General features: G+C 44.3%; 1 protein-coding gene across 1 annotated transcript in view; it reads left to right on the top strand.

Annotated features, from left to right (window-relative positions):
* The window catches only part of si:ch211-57n23.4 (immunoglobulin superfamily DCC subclass member 3), a 31,419-nt gene continuing 9,201 nt past the window's right edge, over positions 1-22,218 (top strand). The window contains exons 1-8 of the mRNA XM_048230397.1: positions 1-125; positions 10,118-10,429; positions 12,463-12,607; positions 12,949-13,079; positions 13,467-13,604; positions 13,801-13,959; positions 21,040-21,205; positions 21,740-21,990. Of these exons, the coding sequence (XP_048086354.1) occupies positions 80-125; positions 10,118-10,429; positions 12,463-12,607; positions 12,949-13,079; positions 13,467-13,604; positions 13,801-13,959; positions 21,040-21,205; positions 21,740-21,990 (1,348 nt within the window). The 5' untranslated portion in view covers positions 1-79. The remainder of the gene's footprint in view (positions 126-10,117; positions 10,430-12,462; positions 12,608-12,948; positions 13,080-13,466; positions 13,605-13,800; positions 13,960-21,039; positions 21,206-21,739; positions 21,991-22,218) is intronic.

A 22,218-nucleotide genomic window follows, 5' to 3' on the forward strand; every position in this document is an offset into this window, starting at 1 on the left:
CGACGTGCACTAGCGCAAGGAGGACACCTGCAAAGTGAAGACTGTCATTTCTCTGGAAAAGAGGAGCCAGTGCGTTAAAATGAAGCCTCGGATTCTAATAGTCTTTCTACTGTCCATCTGTTCCTGTAAGTGCTGTTGAATTTCTCCGTTATTTTATTTGATAAATTAGATTGTTGTTTGAAATTTGTGAAGTAGCCCAGTGTAGTGTAGGCTAGCAGCCCATATGCAGATGATGTTCAAGAAGCTTGATTTTACCCTGTTGAATTATCATTTTTATCCGCAGCCTATTATACAACACAAACAGTTCAGGGAAATGTTTCCTTAGTGGAACACAGGGACTTGTGTTCGTGATGTTTCTGTTTAGATAGCCTTTAATTGCAGGTCCGTACATGTTATGTTGTTTATTGTTCAGACAGAAGAATGACCTGCTATCATAGATTTACTATTTCATGGCCCCTGGTATGAAATCACAGTGTATCCATCCCATTCTAATATTGGCATGATGGCAAAGATAGTTACTGAAGAGGTACCCTGATGTATTGTTAAAACAATCATGTGGAGACCTTATTACAGTTTAATAACGCGCGCCATAAAGTTTTACGCCATGGGAAAACTACGATTTACTGTGACATTGTAGAGGCTTTGTGGACTTACACTGTATGTCATTGCACTATTCTAAGGTTTAGATATTGTTAGGGGGGCTTAACATCGATGCTTTGAGGTAATGTTTTCTTTGTAGCAAGGCCTGACAACTAAGGAAATCGTTCATTTCTTGTTTGGCATGCCATATATTCACCTGGAACAGCTTGGATGTTGTGCTAACACGTTTTATTTCAGAACAAGGAAAACCGAACACATCAGGACCACAGTTAATGGCACAGGCCTATGTTGGATTGCTGAGAGAAGCATCCCTCTTTTACATTCGCAACCCTTTAATTAACACAAAACAAAATCTCATAAGGTTTAACTGGTAGAGGTAGACTTAAATTAATCTAGAGACAGGTGCATCGTCAGCATCCTTTTCTGATCTAAGCTGGCATGTCTTTTGTAATTAGTAATTTAAGGTAAACGAACTAATAGTACGAAAAACAAGGCCATGTTTCCACTTCTTGTCTGCAATTGTCCCGAAATGTTTATTCCTGCTGTGGTGCACAGGAAACTTTAAGCCTGAGACCGAATTAATTAGGCTATTTAGCATGTGTATGCAAATACGACATTGCGCAAGGCCTTTCCTCGTGTGTCTCCTTACAGCAACATTAGTGTTGCATATTTGCCATAGTATTTACAGGTCCAATTATGGTATAAGAAATGCCAAAATATTAAAGACATTAAATATGACTACATTTGAGCCTACCCCACTTACTCACTAATAAAACATACTGGCCTGACAAACACAATAGCTGAATGTAGGCTAATTCAAGTTTCATGCCGTTTCAAACCGTGATTCTGTATGTTAGCCTTCTGATCCAAAGTCATGTGTAGCTCTTGCACTTTTGAAAAACAAGACTGATATTTTAATAGCTTGAAATCTCAAAAGTATTTTTGGGTCATGTAATCCTTTAGGATGAAGGTACACACCACCAGTATAGAACTTTTAAACTATGTGCATGTGCTTCATAAAAAGGCATAGCACTTTGGATTAGTTTTCATCCTTTACCACCTGGTCAATAACAATCATTGTACTTAAATAAGTCTTAGTTTTAGTCTTAGTTTTTTGCTTTCGTAAACATTATCTTAACATCAGTCTGCAAGCTGGTCCTGGGTCTACATATGGGCTTTGCCTCGCAAATGAAATTCACATTCTCCCTTCCTCCAAAAAAATAAACAGGGTCGTGAAAAAGTATAACAGAAGGGAGTGGCCCTGGCAGTGGCCTTCCCACCACAGCAGACCGGAGATGGCCCCTCAGACCAGGCGCTGGTGACCTTTAGGGGAATAAGGGGGGGCCACATTGACCTTGCAGGGCATTAACCCTTAGAGTCCCCCTCCTGCTCACCACCATAGCAGTCCAAGGAAAGGGAGGGGAGGGAGGGACAGCACAACCAAAAAAAAATGAGTGCGGAGGAAACAATGGCCGGCAACGCACCCCCACCCTCTTTTACTGACCTGACCCTCACACCCTCATCTCCATAACACTGCCCGTGCCTTTCTGCTAGGCTGGCCAGATTGAAACCTTATTAAGGAGGCTGTGTGTGTGCGAGAGGGACACTGTGTGTGTGTGTGTGACCAAGTGTTTGTCAGGGGAACCCACCCCACCCTGCAGCTGGTTGCCCGTGACCGTGTCCACACACACACACACACACACACACACACACACACACACACACACACACACACACACACTTCCCCCCAGTCATGGCTCCAGGTCCCGTCCCACCCTGTCCACGCAGCGATAGGACACACCACTAAGCCTGACAAGACACCCCTCGGACTTAATCTAACCCAGCACAAAAGGGGCCTGAGCCTGGCTGGTGCGTGATCAAGTAGAGATGGGTGGGCGATGTCTCTATTCCAGCCTGGCTTATGGGCCATGGGGAGTAGAGTGCCCCTGCTGAAAGTACAATTATAGGGCCAAAGTGATGGCCTGAGCACAGCATGAATCTGTTGGGCCTAATCCAAATGAAACAGTTTTGGTTGGCTTGGAAGAATCCTGGGGGAAATTTAACTCGCCGCAAGGTGCAAGGTGTCATATAACTTCTACCTGGAATCATTTCCTTGGTTAAGGTTCTGAAAGCAGTAAGCATGAAATCCCCTTATATGTCCAAACTGTAATTTTCACATGGTGACTTATACTGATGGACCATACGAGTCATACATAGTGGATCTTACATTTTGGGGGAGGCCTGGTTTCCTCTGATAAGACCACTTAACAGTTCAGTTTTAGTTCCATAACTGCCAAGCAAACAGGTCCACTTCTCGAAGACCAATCTGGTGTGACTGTGGGAGATGTTGTGAAACTGCCAGGCTATGGCTTTCTCTTTCTCTTGAAAGTAGCCATGACAATTTTGTCCTCCCTGGCAAATCCTCCATATCATGGGACTCATTTGACCATGCATAAAGAAGAGCACCTTCCCACTGTCTTGAGGAAGAAGCTGTTCAGATGTCTGTGACTGTGTCACAGAGCTTCTCGATTTTACAGTGTTAGTTTATTATTTATTAGCTAATATTCTTTATTAAACCAAGTGTTTTACAGGCCAGAGAGATGCCTGAGGGGATTGTTTATATAGCAAGAACAGTCTCATCTTGAGGCCCACCCAGTTGGACTTAAACGTGATATTGTGGTTGTTCCTAGCAAATATAGAAATTATTGCCTCAGATCCATACTATGCCTAATTCCCTTATGATTCAGCTTGCTGAGAAGTGATAAAGCGCACATTCAGGGATTCAGGCTTCGGGAAAAACAGTTGGTCACCAATCAGCAGCCTTAAGTCCTGAATGATACTCAGTGAGTGGCTACTGTGGACAGTGATGCACAGCGACATTCAAAGTCAGTGTGTATGTATCAAGCCCACCTGAAATATCACAGTTTGTGTGGGTTTTTATCAATACTACCCGGGAGAGCGGGTGATTGATCGAGCGGAGCTGTTTACTCAATCCCAACTCGATGGGCTTCCATGTCCGCCTGTGGCCCAAAGCATCCGTTATTTTAATTAAAACAAAAAACATGTTCCCATGGTGATTAAACCTTTAAGGTAACCTTTATGGTATTGGAGTAATTAAAGATCACAGCCATTAACGGCTTTATATCCTCACAGAGTGCAAATATAAAATCCTATAAGTGAGTAAATAATGGAAGCCCCAAAGATGAAAGCCAGCAGAACAAATGTCCACTAGAGCTGGGCTTAGTTATTACAGTACAATCAGATACTGCAGCACACATTAGAAGTAATTTAGCTGATCTGTCCACACATAATGCAACAGCTACATAAGCATGCTATAGCAGTACAGCTAAGACTGAAAACTGGGAGCCCATGTTACACTCTGTGGCACACACTTTTAAATATCCCAAAGGTGCCTGTGGTTGCTATATAAAGCAGAGGCCTGATACTCTTCACTTCAGTTCAGAGTATCATCAATTCAGTCACAGACAAATGAAAAGTTGGGGATTGAGTTCTTCCTAGTTTTCATTACGCTTTTTGAACATCATCATGATCCGTAATGTAATACAGTGTTTCTCAAACTTTTTCAGACCAAGGACCACTTAACCAATAAAAAAAACCTCACAGACCACCTCTAAAAAAAAAAAAAAAAAAGTAGACCTACTTCAACAGTATATTACACAACAGGCCTACTCACTGAACCACCTTGCTTATTGTCTTTGCACCTTGCTTATTGTGTCAGAGGATTCACACGATTTAAACTGGCATCGCTTACATGGCAGTGTTGCAGAACTGTTTGGATTTACATACAAGTTGGTTCAATATTGCAAACAACTCATCTATATTATATTTTACCACGTCTGCTCACGGACCACTTGGGATAGCTTGCGGACCACAAGTGGTCCCCGGACCACACTTTGAGAAACACTGATGTAATATATATTGAGTACTGCTTGCTGTCCACACTCTCAGTCATAAATGGCTGGTTGGAAGTTTGGTGGCATGACATGACTTATGTGGTCCATATAGGATGTGGTGGCTCATTATGTGATTGCATTAATGGAATTCTGTGTCACCCCACTGGTCCTCATCCTTGTAATTAAAGACAGGAGTGGAAGCCATGTGGTGTCCTTCCCCATGCAATTGGAGATTATTGCATATTGATCCGACCCCAGGTTTGGCATGCCCTATAAAACCTGGCTGTTTGATCATCAGAAACAATCTAATCAAACCAATGCATATGGTCACTTTTGCTAAAGACCAAGAGGCTTTTTATGGCTGATAGCAATCTGTCCATAGTGGTCAATAGTTTAATTCCAAAAAGGCTTACATGGTATGATTAGATTAAATTAATGACCTAATAAACAACATCGTAACGTATCTTGCGATTATCAATTGCGCATTGAATTAGCATAGACCACCAACTTAAATTAACAAAACGCTGAAAAAAGTTTAAAGGAAGTGATAGCTTAATTAAGCCTCGTTAAAACCAATAGGCGGAGTCACAGAGGTAGCACGCGTTTGTTTCTCAGTCGGAAACGGTAGCATGTTTACAGATACAACTTTGAACTTGGCATATGCCCACGAATGACAATCAATTGTTAAACAAAAGACTTTCGGCGCCCCCTGCGGCATCTACCGCAGCGTGTTTGCATAAGCGCTCCTCGGATAAGAGGGAAGGAGGCGGCGGCAGTAGTAGGAGGAGGGTGAGTTTAACTCCCATTACGGAGACAAAAGGCGCAGCCGCAGGGCACTCGGATTCACACCCGCCCGGAGACTCCTCTTTTCCCATTCAGCTCGTTCCAGTCCCCACCCCCAAAGTTCACAGTCGCTCATTGTTAAGCAGGAGCGTTGTAATGGATATAATAATACGGAAGAGAAGAGGTAATGAGACGAAATTACTTTTTAGATGTTTATAGATTTGAAACTTATACATTAATATAGAATTACAAATGTAAATAATAATAAAATATGTAGGACCAATTGTTGGTTCTGATGGTTCAATGGCAGTATATATCATTGTTAAGCCAGCATTTATAGGTAATATAATCTCCAAAGCAGTGAGGTTACATTAACTATTTTGCACTGCTTGCTTATAGCTTGTAGTGCCTCCTTGTATTCTAACACTATCTTCAATCTATATTTGTAGATGTTAAGCTTCTCTGGCACATTAGTGGGTGGGAACAGCTGAGTTGAAGATTCACATTCACATTCTCATCTTATCAGTGATCAGCCTTTTGCTTGCCATGAGGCAAATAAAGAAATTCTGGAACACACTCAATGAAGGGATTTGCTTATGTTTGCCTTATCCTGTGTTCTCCAGAAGTCTTTCAGTCTCACTAGGGGCTGGGGTGGATGAGAATGAGTTTTTGAGCATAACAATACCCTGAAGTTCAGGGCCAAGCTCAGTGGGGACAATGGCCCAGAATAAAGTGGTGGGGGGATGGAGAGGTGACAGTTTGGGTGACCAGGGCCAGGCTGCTCTGCCAAAGCCTTCCTCCACCCTTCGCCAACTCTCCCATGACCTCCAGAAGGTGCAGGGTCACAGACTTGAAGATGAGGCTGGGTGAAGGGGGCTCCTGCTGAGCTGGACAAGCCCATTCAAACCTCCCCACCTCTCAAAAAGAAAAAAGCTAATTTATGACCCCCCCTTCCCTTTTTTTTACTGATGCTGAATTCATCCCTGAACTTGAGCACTCAATCACACAACCATGCAGGACACATAGATTTAAATAGGCCATTAGCATCCACCACAGTCTCTAAACTAAGCCAGAGAATACATCTGGATATACTTCAAAAGGGTTCTTTAATCAGGTTGGGTAATCACTTAGACACACACAATAACACACACACACACACACACACACACCAGATTAGCCATACTATGGATGCTACTTTTGATATATAAGGCGCTTGTCATCTAAACAACTCAGATTAAGAGGCAGTGAATGCTTGCAAGAAGATACAAATGGAGGCAGCTTATAGCAGAAGCCCTTTGTTGATACATCAAAAAGTAATGGATCATAAAAAGGCTCACTGAAGCACTCACTGTTGTCACAGACACTGAGCCATTGAGCAGCAAGGGACTAGAGAATCTACTCTGAGCAGCCGCAATACATGCAGTCTTAAAGGAAAATTCCGGTTTTCCGGTTCACTTTAAGGCCCTTTTCTGGTTTGTTTTGGATGAACTAGAGTGGTGGACACCGAAACTTTGACGATTGGTCCTGTCTCGACTTTTCTGACTAATTTTGAATGGCCTTTGACTTCTCAAGGTGGCCGGCAATGGGCATACTGTAGTAGGCTACTCAAACATGTCCTAAAACAACCCTTAACGTTTGTTTTCAAAACTGTGCATTATTATTGCATATTGATCCGACCCCAGGTTTGGCATGCCCTATAAAACCTGGCTGTTTGATCATCAGAAACAATCTAATCAAACCAATGCATATGGTCACTTTGCTAAAGACCAAGAGGCTTTTATGGCTGATAGCAATCTGTCCATAGTGGTCAATAGTTTAATTCCAAAAGGCTTACATGGTATGATTAGATTAAATTAATGACCTAATAAACAACATCGTAACGAGATTCATGCATTATCAATTGGCGCATTGAATTAGCATAGACCACCAACTTAAATTAACAAAACGCTGAAAAAAGCTTAAAGGAAGTGATAGCTTAATTAAGCCTCGTTAAAACCAATAGGCGGAGTCACAGAGGTAGCACGCGTTTGTTTCTCAGTCGGAAACGGTAGCATGTGCAACTGTGCAACTCACCGAGTGGTTAGTTAGTTACCCTGAGAAGTCAAAGGCGATTCAAAACGAGTCAGAAAAGTCGAGACAGGACCAATCGTCAAAATTTCGGTGTCCACCACTCTAGTTCATCCAAAACAAACCAGAAAAGGGCCTTAAAGTGCTAAAAACCGGAATTTCCCTTTGATAAAACCAACTAAAATCAATATTTTCCAAAGGGTAGATAGATTGGGATCTATATATACTGTATAAACATCCGTGGACATTGAGGTGTAAATGGTCAAGGGATCAACTGAAGATATTGGAAATCAGGGCCAAATGTCTATCTCAGTAGGAAGTGAAGCATTCATCATTGCACTTGAAGCCTGGAGTTTCAACAGAGTGGAATGAAGTCAGAATCATCAAACAAGCGCAGATATCTACCTTATAATGTTTGCGTGAATGAAGTCAGTTTTTCTTATTTAATTAGTAAGTAACTTTTCATTGGATTGGGAGGATGAGTGTTTTCCTAATCCTCCCACAAGCATCCTCAACCATATATTCTGTGCTCAAGGTCCCTAATATTAACCTTCCCAGGCCATGTGCCATGTGTTCAATATATGGGAGTCGTGGCTGCAGCTTGTGATGTAACCTTCCCTCTCCCACAAGGGACCACTGAATTACATTAACACCCATACGGTTTGCTGGTGGACCTGAGAAAGGGAACTTGAGGAGGAAGGAAAGGGGGCTGGGTAGGCAGTGAAACCTAACTAACACTGCACAGCTGAGCCAGGGCTGTCTCCCCCTTCTGCATCTGCTGGATGTGACCTCATTACTGGGGGGGAGCAAACAGAGAATAGCCCATATCCTTAGAGTGGACCAGTGTGAAGAGAGAGGGGGGGGAAACACTGGGAGAGATGGAGAGGTGTTGTGACCAGTCAGAGAGGAGAGAAAAAGAGAGAGAACTGTGAAATGTATATAGTCTTTCCCATAATGACATTGTAGAAGGCACTCATGTTACATAGACGGATCTAGGAGAGGGTGAACTCGGGGCACCTAAATTGGTCTTGTGAGTAACATAGAGGCTACTGATGGAAAGAGACTGAGAGCACCATGTGGGCTCACTGTCAGCTGGGTTTGTGATGATGGTGTCATGTGAGATGCTGTTGAAGTCAAACATGCAGTAGGTGTATGTATGGCACACACAGTGAGTGTAGCAGTCCTCTCATCAGAGACCGTAAGGGATATCATATCATGGAACTCATATGAGATGAAGGGCTGTGATGTGTGCAGTACGAATGAGTCAGCTGCTTGTTCAGTGGTAGACAGAGCAAGATCAGGAGTTCAGGTTCAGGCTTCACCGGGATATTCTCATAAACCTTTGTCCCAAGTGTGGCCAGAGTCAAGGGCAGGAGTCATGTATTGTAGTGGACTGGACAATCATGTGGGGGGGTGCCTAGAGCAGGTGCAGTCCGCTGGCCAGATCCTGCTTTGCATCCATAGTGCAAGTTCAAGAGTACTCCATAAACAAAGGACTCTATCAGCACCTCAGGCAAATCTGTGTCCCCCACACAACCCACGGCAGCTGGGAGAAGGGGAACGGCTATCAGTCTGGGTCAAGATGGGGCAGAGAGGTCGTCCCCAAATCTGGGGGACACCCTCCCTCCACCCCACCCCCACATGCCGCTCATGAAAAGCGGGTAGATGGCCCATGTCGGCGGGGTCGACATTGACACAGGACCAGGGTGAGGCGGTGGCATGGGAAAGTCACCCCAGCACCAGAGAGAATGGAGAGGAGAGGAGGCGGGGGGATGATTAAACAGGGACGGGAGGGGGGGGCAGATGGCCCCAGTTTTTGGGGAAGAGATGGTGAAGGACCCCAGTGGTTGATGGGACATTTTTTTTTTCAGGGGGGAGGTGGGTGTTGGGGAGAGTGGTGAGAAAGACAGCGGGATCTCAGTGTCGTCACAACTCCATTGTTATCGACGGCGGCCTGATTCAATGGAGGGTCCTTTGGCCTGACCCTCATTACCTTCTTCAGGCAGATCTCCAGCATTGTCCCGGCCTCTGTTAGGCTCAGTGGCTGCTCTGCATTCGGCCCCATTGTGGTCAGGTTCGGCGGGGTTAGTTTTTTTTTTTTTTTTTTTTACTATGGATGTGGAACTAACATAGCCATCAATCTGTCCGAGGGGATTGAATGTCAAGTGCAGTTCGGACCTGAAAAAGTTTGCCCTGAGGGGTCGGCCTGAGTGGCGTAACTCTATTGTGGGCCATGTCCCTTCATCAGCATGCTGACAAAATGTTTTTAGAGAGTAAAGCAGTTCTATACAACAACAGATGCCCGGGCAGCAGCACTGAAGTAATACAAGAGCTATGGGTCTACAGACATCATTGAACATACATGTGTACTTTGTGTTTTAGTATGAAATAGTTGTATCATTCACTTACACCATTGTTAGAATCACCATCATCAACATGAGGATGGACCTTCATAATGATTATGGTGAAAAGGAAGATGAAGATGAAAATCATATCAACAATTATGATGATGCAGGTGGTGCTGGAGATAAAGATGATCTAGGGTCAAACTAATGACAAGAAGGATCATACGGATGATGATGATGATGATGAGCACATTTGTGAATATTATCATCATCACCTGTGTGACGTTCCATTATAGTCATGTCTGCAGAATAAGAAGTTCTATTACATCAGGTAAACCTATGTAAAACATACCCATCACTCTTTCCTAACCAATCCTCTTGTTTGTTTTTCTCCCTCTCCCTACAAAGATCTGTGCAATGCTTCAGAGTTGGCCTTCCTATTAGAACCCAATGATGTCATCGCCGTGCGTGAAAAACCCCTGATGCTGAACTGCCAAGTCGAGGGCGAGGGCCCCATCACTGTGACGTGGCGCAAGAACGGTGTTCCGGTGCCCACGGGTCCTGGCGCCCGAGCCCTGCTCATGCCCAACGGAACCCTTCTCATCTCAAGCTTCCAGAAGAGGCGAGACGGGGACGCCACTGATGCTGGGGACTACCACTGTGCTGCCCAGAACCACTTCGGCATGCTGGTCAGCCGCAAGGCCCACGTGAAGCTGGCATGTAAGTGTGTGGAGTTTAGGGGAGCATGATAAGGGCTGTGTCATGATTAAGTGTAGTACATGAGAAGGGCTAAAGGCCCATTCACACCAAGAACGATAACGATAACGATAGCTATAAATAAATATCGTTCTCGTTAATATGAATGACGACGTTCACACATAAACTATAACGATAACGACATGAAGAACGATATCGTTGGGGATCACTTTCAGAGCGATTTTCAGAACGATAAAAAGCTAATAGCCAATCAGAACCCCTTGAATTTTAACCGTCACATTCATTAACACAAGGAGATACTTTATTTATCGTTGTTTGTGAACGCTTTTATCGTTAACGTTATGGTTATAGTTATCGTTATCGTTCTTGGTGTGAATAGGCCTTTAGTCATGATTAGGGGAGCATAAGAAGGGCTGAGTCATGGTTAAGTATAGTACATGCTCTGAGTCTTTCCCTCTCATTCTCATTGATACTTGCACACTCTTGCTCACACACACACATACATAAACATATAATATTTAGTTCTCTCTAACTGTCACACTATCTCTCTATCTCTCACACGGTCTCTATAACAAACACACACACACACACACACACACACACACACACACACACACACACACACACACACACACACACACACTCACTCACTCACTCACTCACTCACTCACTCACTCACACACACACACACACACACACACACACACACACACTCACTCACTCACTTACTCACTCACTCACTCACTCACTCACAAATACATATATATATATATATATATATATATACACACACAACATATCACAGTATCACAGAAGAACACGTACACATCTCTTATCAGTATATAATGTCCTACCGACTGTAGGCTTTGCCTCCCTCTCACTTGGACACACTATTGTAACACAACTTGCCCTTTCGTACAAACCTGGGAAAACCGCTTTGATCCTCTCCACAGCACTGCACCACAGGGGGTCCAGCTTCCATCAAAACAAGCTTTAGAATCTGGTGTAACTGATGTTGCTCCACAGCGTCCACCCGGTGGAGATACATGGCAACCTTTAGAGGGATACGTTTATCTCTCTATTCCTAGAAATGGGAAAGGAAATAGTCTGAATGTTCCTTAGTCACTATGGTAGCAAGCACATAAGACACATAGAAAGATGGACAGAGAGAGAGAGAGAAAAAAGAGAGAGAGAGAGAGAGAGGGAGAGAGAAATTTCCTCCCCAGTTCCCCTGCTGCCCTTGTCCAGTAAAACCAGAGGGGTTTGTGGGTAATCAGGCAGAATTATGGCCGTCACAAGGTGTTGCTCCCTCAAGGCAAGAGGGGTTGCCATGGCGATGCACTCACATTGGGAGAGCCCAGAGCCCCACCCACACACACACACACACACACACACACACACACACACAGAGCTAGCTCTGGGAGAGCCCTCTCCACTCACCCATTTATTGATTAAAGGAATGACCAGCTCTTTGGACACAGTGTTCTCAGCTGGTTCACCCCGCTGCTCATTCGAACGTAAAAAAAAAGCAGTGCCCTCTTCAAACAAATCAAATGGAGACAGATGATTTTGAGTAACACGATGAGACACAATTGATTTAAGACGCTTGAAGATGCTTGACTGTTTACAAACATGAAATCAGTTCTGCAGTCTAGTTTCATAGTGGTGCCTTTGAACTTCCCTCTTGGCCTAATATAGTGCTTGTTGTTTCATCAGGGATTCATTACGGTTCCAAAACAAAGTCAGTACAATTCTAAATAAGAAAATGTGTGAAATGGCCTTTTCTAAAGACGCCTTAAGTAAGTGTCCATTTCTAAACCCCACAAAAGGTAAACTCCACAAAAGGTATACCATCCCTTAAATGTTTATAGTGAATCAGGAGTGAGTCATATGCTTTTCCTATCCTTGTAGGGTAGAGGGCTAGAAGGTTTCTGTATCCTTATAGGCTGTCATAGCCATGGACTCTCTCAGAGAAAGATCTCTCTCTCTCTCTCTGTGTCCAACTGTCTCATCCCCCTTCTGTCTCCTCTCCACAGCCCTGCCGAAGTTCCACACTCACCCGGAGTCCATGTCCGTGAACGAAGGTGGAGTGGCTCGCTTTCAGTGCCAAGTCAACGGGATCCCCGAGGCTAACATCACCTGGGAGAGAGACCGCGTGTCCGTCAACACCAAGGACAGCAGGTAAAGCCTGGTTTTCATGTAAACACACACTCCAATCACAAAATGAACACAAGGACATTCATTCACTCACTCATCCTACAGAAATGCGTGCACACACACACATGCAGAGACACAGTATATGAACACACACACATGAGGTTATTCATGGATGCATGCCTATTTGATTACGTGGTCTGGGAGCAGGGAACTGTCAACTGGCTTTACACATTTTACATTTTTTTAAACACACACACACACAAACACACACACACACACACACACACACACACACACACACACACACACACACACACACACACACACACACACACTCACTGTCATGTGTTTTTCTCTGTGTGCAGGTACACTCTGCTGCCCATGGGCATCCTGCAGATTACAGGAGTGCGACGTTCCGATGCCGGCCTCTTCCGCTGTGTGGCCACCAACATCGCCAACACGCGTTATAGCCACGAGGCCCAGTTCAACGTCACAGGTAAGAGCCTGTCTCCTGCATGCAAGTTTCCAGAATCAGAATCTGAATCAGGTTTATTGCCAAGTAGGTTTTCACATACAAGGAATTTGCTTTGGTCTCAATGTGCATGACATTCAATAATTAAAATACATAAAATACAGACATAAAACACACAATAAATAGACAACATGTTAGGACGAGACAGACAACCACAAACAAACAAAAACAAAACAAAGCGCACAAAGACACCGAGTTTCCTGCATGACCTGGGACACGTGGTATTGCTGACTGAGTCAGTGTCTCATTAGATATGGTGCTGCTGTTAAAATATACTTTATGTATGTTTATGCTTGTCTGTATTTGTTTCAAGACACTAATAAAGTGGACTTTGTCTCTCTTTCTCTTCAGGTGGTCCTCCCCGTGTGTACAAAGAGCCAGTGATTCTGTCAGGTCCTCAGAATCTTACCATCAACGTCCACGAGACAGCCATCTTGGAATGCATTGCCACTGGCAATCCTCGGCCCATCGTGTCCTGGAGCAGGCTGGGTAAGACTAAGGAAAACAGGCCACATCCCATTCCCCTTCCTCTTAAATGATCATAGAACTTTACAGACCAACAGAACTTTCCTAACCATATTAATGTCTGTCTTGTCCTATGTCAATGCATGCATGCATGTGTGTGTGTGTGTGTGTGTGTGTGTGTGTGTGTGTGTGTGTGTGTGTGTGTGTGTGTGTTCTCTAGATGGTCGCTCTATTGGTGTGGAGGGCATCCAGGTGCTGGGTACGGGGAACCTGATGATCTCCGACGTTACTCTCCAACACTCTGGTGTGTACGTGTGCGCTGCTAACCGCCCCGGTACCAGGATGAGGCGTACGGCGTTGGGCCGACTGGTGGTGCAAGGTAAGGGACAGCCACTTCTACACCCACATCCACTACAAGTAAAGTGGAAACGCTCAGGGACGTGTTTCCCAAAACCATAGTTGCTAACTAAGTAAGCAACTTTGTTGGTTGTAATGCAATTTCCCATTGCCAACCAACCAAGTTGCTAACAGGTTAGCAACTATGGTTTTGGGAAACACACCCTGAGGAAGAGAAAACTCAGAAAAACACTCAGACACGCTCTCTGCTCCATCCATGTGTATAACCACATGTTTTGATTCAGTAATTATACTCTCCGATTCAGGAAATGATGATGATGATGATGATGATGATGAGCGACTGCATCTAATTTGCCAAAACACAGGGGATGACTTACACTTAAATTTGTAATTTCCACCTTTGTTTTAAAAAATCCTTTTAGAAATTCTCACAACACCTGTCACTTTGTGAAGACACAGCAGCGCATTGAAATGTGTTAACTCACAGCTCACTGAGCCAGACTGAACTTCTTCTGTCATCCATTACAGAAGAGTAATTCCTAGCTGTAATGCAGATTCAGGATGCTGTAAAAAAAAGTCCTCAGTGGCATCAGTGGAATGAGATGATCACAACATGGCCATTTCGTCCCCTTAGAATTATAAAGTTCTATCTACGTTCTGAGTAGTTCTGAGATATTGAGCTTCAAAGTCTTAGAATTTCTTAGAGTTTTACTGATAAATGGAACAAACCACTTTAGATATAATGCCCAAAAATGCAAACAACTACAAGAAACACTTCACTTCACCTTCACAATAAGAATATGAATATGCCAATAACTCAGTTTTGACAAAAATGCCAGATAGCACCTTATAATTCTAAGGGGACGATTTGTCTGACGCTGTTGAAATATTTTAGCAGTTGTGGTCAAACAACAAAACATAGTGACTATGAGTTGACCAATCTATTTTTCTTATTTTCTGATGGTAGTTGGTTCACAGCATCAAAATATAACCTCTCACCTGACCAGTCAGAGTGAGCTTTCTAGCAATGCTCTTTGCTCCCCCCTGTTGACTGAGAGAGGTCCCTGTCCCCTTTCTGTCCCTGTCCCCTTTGTTGACAGCTGGCAGTCCATGACACAGACAAACATGACAGTGGACATGAGTGTGACTGTGTGTGTGTGTGTGTACTGTTTATGGTGTGAGGGGAGGGGAGAGGTCTGGTCAGCTGAGATGTAGAAGTGGGCCTTAATGAGAATGGGTGGGTGTTGGGCCTTTGGCCAACCAAGGAGAAATAAAATATTGGATTTGGACCTGTGTCCTGGATGGTGATTGGTCAGGGGGGCTTGAAAGAGAAAGTCAATACCCCCAATCACCCCCACCCCCAAACACCTTGGTGTGAGACCCCTGACTGCCTGTGTTTTCTAATTACCAGTGAGGGTGGCCTCCATCTGGTCAGGGTTGGGTGGGGTAGGGGGTGGAGGTGGAGGGGGGGTAGTTTTGATGATGTGGAGGTGTCCCCTATCCATCTGATGACATTGCACATCCATCATGCAGCAACCGTCCATACATGTATTTCTCTAATTTTTTATGTGTGTCATTAGCTCAGTTTGATTGGATATCTTGTGGGTTGTCTCATTTCTCAAGGGTCATGCCTTGTGTTTGGTGTTCAACATTATTTCTGTTGTAGAGCCAGAATAGCATGATTATTGAATGTTAGCAGAATGAGTTTGCATTTGGGAAAGATGGTTGGCTGTGGCTCTGTTAAAGGTTGGATTGCCATGTCCTGACAAACAGTTCAGACAAAAAGTACAGTGTTTTGTAAATGAGTCAATGATATTACACAATCTTTAATCACAATCTGATCAAAATCCTCTCAACAGTTCAGTTTAGTTCGGTTCCTCATCTGAAACAAGCACACACTCTATCAGTGATAGAGGGTCAAGGTTTTAGAGCCTAGGGCATTTTAATGGTCCTGTGTTTCTGTTTTTCTGTTCGATCATTAAATTTGGCACCCAGCTGGGTTTTCCTCCACCCTCTTCCCCCTGTGTGGGGCTTTTGACCTGATCAATCAATACCTTACCCTATCTGTCTTTCACAAGTGGATTGACTCTGAACACTTTTGGGGAGCCAATCTTTAATGTATTCATTAATTTATTGATTGACTTATTTTGGGGGGTAGTGAGAGAAACAAAGAAAAAAAATACTGGTTGATTGTTGAGGGCACCCCCCTTCCCAAATCTTCACATTTAATAGAAGTAATTTGGTTTAGTTTTGCATCCAATATCTTTCATCACAGACAATATGATAGAATTACCACGCATCAGCTTTGACCCATCCCAAAAATCTCACACACATTTCATCTTCACAGCTCAGTTAGCCCTGATATCAGCAAAGTTGATACAAAGATCCTTGATTACTAGCTCCGCCTTTAACCCTCTCTGGCTGATATCAGCATCTTGCTCCTTTGCTTGAAAACTTCCTTGCACGTGTGCTTTTGCCAGTCAGTGTTAACGAATAGCCCTCCACAGTACACTTTAAGAAATGGCTGCTGTAGTTGCATGACACTGCATGCTGTGACCTCATGTGTCATATGGTTCAAACTGTAGCACTGCACATGCTCCATATTGTTATTACATGGGCCTGTGGGAATCCATCCGATTTCAGAGTATCACTGTGTGAAGTATGACAAACCTAAAGCCAAGTTCAAAACTAAGTCCAGTGGACGTTGTTTCCCTTCTGTCTCACGTCCACTGTGAGGTTAGCAGAGGCCAGACTTCAGGCCTTGTTGGGTGCTGATGGCCTTGGTTTGTGTCGGTCATCGTGTGTCGGGCCTGTATTGTTGTAGTGTGTGTGCATAATGCATGTGCTACCAGAGGTCTAGAGAGGTCCACTGTTTCTCACAACCTTGCACTTCACCCTTAGACAGGCACACACATACATATGCATCTTCCCTCTGGCCTTGAACTAGGCAGGACATGGTCACTTTTTGTCACCAGCTTTGTTTCGCCGGCCGGTGCAGAGAACAGATGCAGACTTGGTCAGAAGACAATAGAGGCGAGAGGAGAGGGTGACGGAAGAGAATAGAGTTGGTCTGTGTGTGTGTGTGTGTGTGTGTGTGTGTGTGTGTATGTGTGTGTGTGTGTGTGTGTGGGGGGGTGGGGTGGTGGTGGCTGAGGGTCACGGTGGGGGAGTGAAGGATGACCCATAACCCCTGGCTCCTCACCTTTGACACCTGCCCCAGTGGGCTGCCGGGGATGCCGGTCGAAGAGGGGCTGGAGAGAGGGCGGAGCCCGATTGACGGACAGGGATATGAGAGAGAGCGAAAGGGGAGGAGTCTGACTTAATTGATGGGTCTCCAGTGAGAGAGATGACAGAGCCCCACCCCTGAACTCCACACACACACACACACACACACACACACACACACACACACACACACACACACACACACACACTCTCCCCTCCACCCGCCAACCCTATCCCCGTATTCCTCTCATACCCCCAGGCCTCTGTTTGTTGTTTCCACAATGTCAGAAAGGGGGGCAGTTGTTCTCATCACAGCTGGTGGTCAGCCAATGTTGTGTTGGGTGGGTCGAGGGCCATTGTGTGTGCTGCCTGCACTTTACTGAAAGGACCCCCTGCCACCTCCTTTCTCTCTGTCTTCACAGACTCCCCTTATTTCAATGTTCTTTTTTTCAGCTGTGAAACATTTTCATATGAAAAATGTGAGGAGGGATATATCATGCTGCCAGGCCTTTAAGATGCAGATCACACAGCTGTCACAGCAGCACAGATAGGGGGTTCACACATCACAAGCAGCTGGGGCAAAAAAAAAGCATTTTTGACTAAATGTGTCAGAATTCATCAAATAGCTGTCAGGGACTGCTTCACAGAAATTATTCATGGGTGTCAAAAAATATAGCAGAGATGTCAGTGAGTGAGTCTGACAACCTGAAGTACCACTATTAAACACACGTGTGTGTGTGTCATACCCTAGTCCTTGACATGCAGCTCACATGTTTTGCATATAACATCAAAGCAGTTTTTTAAATGTTGCGAAGACATGCAGATACAGATCTAAGCTTTCACTCACAGAAGGCCATACATACATACATACATACATACATACATACACCATACATCAATACTTTATTTGCCTGTTTAACACAGCGAAGCCCTGCACAAATGTCTAAAATGCAATCGTGGTGACCTGTCCTATCACACTCAAGGTCAGATCTAAGACCCTGTCCAAAGAATAACTGATCAATACACTGGTATGGCCTGGCTGATGTATGGACAACAGGCCTGACAGTTTGATCCGGGGATGCAGTTAGACAGGCAATCAGTTGAGGGACTGGACAAGACAGCAATCCCCACTGGAGCTTTCTCTCTCCCACACACACACACACACACACACACACACACACACACACACACACACACACACACACACAAACACACACTCTCTCTCTTTCTCTCTCCCTCACACACTCACACAAACACACACATACCCTTTTTGTCTCTCACATACATACACACACACACACACACACATACTCACACACACACTCATACAGCACACACACACTCATACAACACACACACACACTCTCTCTCTCTCTCTCTCCCTCTCTCTCACAAACACACACACACTCTCTCTTTCTCTCTGTCTCTGTGGATGCTTCTCTTTTTGTCCTGATTGTGTTTCCTTATTTCTTATAAAAAAGAAAAGGCTTCTTCTAATGGCAGGCATTGGCATGGGCTGTAACAGGAGAGGTATTGCATGCAGCTGAACTCTCTGTGAACCAAACATGGATGTGCTTTATGGCGTGATGCAGTGCTTCTATTTTTAGCCTCCCCTCAATCAGAAGAAACCTAATCCAGAGGCGAGAATGCATGTGGCATGTGCATACATCGCACATGAGGGATTATCATGTTTGCCATATCGCTCTGGTCTGTAAACAGACACAAATCCTCTGTGTCCTGTTGTTCCACAATAAGGACAAACATGGTCTATGGCTTACATGGAGTGTGGTGCTATGGTTTGCATGTACATAATTGAAAATATGATCATTTATTTCCATTAGTTCTCATATTCTCTCCTTTGTCCTCTGTTATTAGAAAAGGGACAAAGAGAGCACAGCTTCATTCTGAACAGCTGATAACTTATTATTTCTCTCTATGGCTCTTACACTGGCATCCTGATTAGTGTGATCTTCTGAATGCTAGGTGTGACTGGTGAGATAGTGAATAGCAAATACTAGCGGACTAGCATTTATGTTTTGAGTAGTGGAGATTGAGAACACCACACACACACACACACACACACACACACACACACACACACACACACACACACACACACACACACATTCACACACACACACACACACACTTTGAGTTTCAGATGTCCATTCAAAGGTTTGGGGAGCTGAGGTGACCCCCAGTTTAAATCAGTCTGACAATGGCCTCCTATGCCTGGCCCCTCCCTACTCCTCCTCCTCCTCATCCTAACCCTAAACCCTAAACCCAGCCAGCTCTGGCTCACAGGAGCAGCTCCCACTCATTTACATGTTCAAGTGCATTCTCACTCTAACAGACCCCTCTATAGGCACACATAAGCCAATAACAACATGTGTGCACTATCTATGTGCTATACCAGCCTTGGCCTGTTGTGGCTAACTATTTTGGGGGAAATCTTTGAGACATAGTCTAACAACATTATTGCCATTATCATCGTCAACAACATCAAGATCAACAGCTGCAGTAATGATTTGATTTAGTGTTTTAATGTGTCATTCCTTCATTTCCAATGAGAACACAAATCTCCATGTTGTCTGAATGTGACCACATTTTTAACAGCTCAGCACTTGTAAATGACAAATACACCCTGCAGCGTCTTCTCATTTTGTTGGCCCTATTAAACCCAATCTAGCACACAATCAACCCCAACCACCAAACACAAGACACAGGAACCGTCCCTAAAGCCATCTCTCTAATGACCTTCCTCAATTATGGATCGGGACGATCCATATTTTGTGTCGTGTCCTCAAAGAAATTGGGCCTTGTGGACTGGGGGACCGTGAAGCCGGGCCTAAAGATCTTTGCCTGCATTGATTAATGAACCCCTATTGAAATTGGCCGTTCTTCATACGACCCTTAACCTCTCCCCACATGTCCCACCACCGCCACACCAATCCATCCCTTCCAAAAACCCCCCATCTTCCCAGGGTTCAGGGATATGAGAGGTATGGGGGTGCTTGCGGTTGGTGGTGGTTTGGGATCGTGTCAATAGATCAATGAGATGCGAGGGGATCGGGGAACAAGGGGGGGACAGAGGGGGCTCTACATATATGCACGGCCATTGTGCGGCTGTTGATGGAGTGTCATGCGGAACGTTGAGCCGGCATCTGTCCCCGCTCTGGCTGAGGGGAGGAGAGGGGAGGGGAAGGAGATAGAGGAGGTTGGAGGATGGGTCACTGGAGGAGACAGACTGGGCTTATTAAGGGACCAGGGGTGAAGTTCAAGCTGCAAGAGATAAAAGATGATTTTGGGGTGTTTTCTGGCGAGAGATGAAGGGCCTCAGGTTTTGCTTTCAGTGAATGGAAGAGACATTATTTGTAGTTTGGCTCCAAAATGACCCTTTGTAATGCCACTTCTACTCCAAGTGATACTGATTTGAAAAGCTACTAAACAGTACCAGTGAAACCAGTGGACTCCACTACTGTTCTTTTAGTTTTTCATTTCAGTTTCAAAAGGACATTTTAATCCTAGATTGTTTTTGCATGCAACATTCTATGCATATCAAATATATCTATAGAATTGCATTAATTGCATACAGTTGATTAGATCTTTACACATACAAAGGGGCTCATTTTAAAGTCACACATGTTAGAGGGAGCAATGAATAAAGTTGTAACCTTGCATCAGTGGTCACTCTGAAATCCATCTGCCATGGTCCATATTGTCATGTTGATGCTGTCCATGGTCATTACCATTGCAGTAATGCTATCTATGCTCTACAGTGCCACCTATGGTGCAAAATAGATATTGCAACAGCAGCTTGCCTTCAATGGTGTTGGCTAATTCAAATTTCTTTCATTTTCCCCCTTTCTTTCCTCAGCTCCTCCTGAGTTTCTGCAGTGGCCGCAGTCTGTGTCTAAACCACTAGGTGGCAGCGCTGTGTTCTCCTGTGTGGCCCAGGGTGTCCCTGAGCCTCACCTTATTTGGCTGAAGAATGGCAAGATTCTGACTCCTGGTGACAATGTCAAACTCACCAACAACAACAGGTGAAGAGCTGATACTGTTTATGACCTTCATACTCCAAAAGCCAAGCTTATTCACAGAGGAATTTAGTGATATGTATAGTTATATGACCACATATATGAAAATACTCAACTTGATTAGACGCACATTTACCATCTGTTTTGGGGAACAAGCAGTTGTTAAAATATTCTTGGCGAGATAGCATTTTCTTTGCTTGGATCACTGGAGGTATATACCTACAGTAAGGGATATTGTAGGTAACAGTGACATTCTTCTCTTTAAAACAAAACCTACATTTGACCACAGGGTGGCAGTCTATGACAGCTCTATTTCTCTCAGTTTCTCTCAAAGCCGGATGGATATCTGTTGAAGTCATTTGAAACATATGGAGCGTTAAATGTATTTATTGCATCATAAAAAGTATATCGTAAATCATAGGACACTGACTTGTACATTATATGTATCTCCATTTCCCGGGTGCAAGAGGAAACACAAAGTTTAAACACATTGTTTTTAGCCCTTTTCCTTTTTAAAACACATTTCTTCTGTCGCTTCAGCACCCTTGCCTTGACTCGCATCACCTCTGAGGATGAGGCGATCTACCAGTGCATTGCCGAGAACAGCGCCGGCACCAACCAGGCGAGCGCACGGCTGGCGATCTCTCTGGCCAAGGAGCTGCCCGACGCCCCGGCCGGCCTCAAGGCCACTGCGCTCTCCAGCGCCTCGCTGCAGGTGTCCTGGACGCAGCCGCCCGCTGAGGTCACAGATGGAATCATCGGATATGTGCTGCACATCCGTAAGATCTGTGGTAAGTGTTGCTATGATCAAAAGCCATTGGTCCACAAAGCAATATGGCAGTATGCAGTAAAATAGCCTCCATGTAAGAATTTGATTCTGTTATTGATGATGATATAATAATAGGTTATTAGATGTTGAAAAAATAGTTTTTTAAGCCCATCTTGCAGATACAGTATATTCCAGAGTAATACTACAATGTCTGGTTTCTAAACTGGGTCTACTGTTGTAGCGTTAGTGT

This window comes from Alosa alosa, chromosome 20, assembly GCF_017589495.1.
Source record: "Alosa alosa isolate M-15738 ecotype Scorff River chromosome 20, AALO_Geno_1.1, whole genome shotgun sequence".
NCBI lineage: Eukaryota > Metazoa > Chordata > Actinopteri > Clupeiformes > Clupeidae > Alosa > Alosa alosa.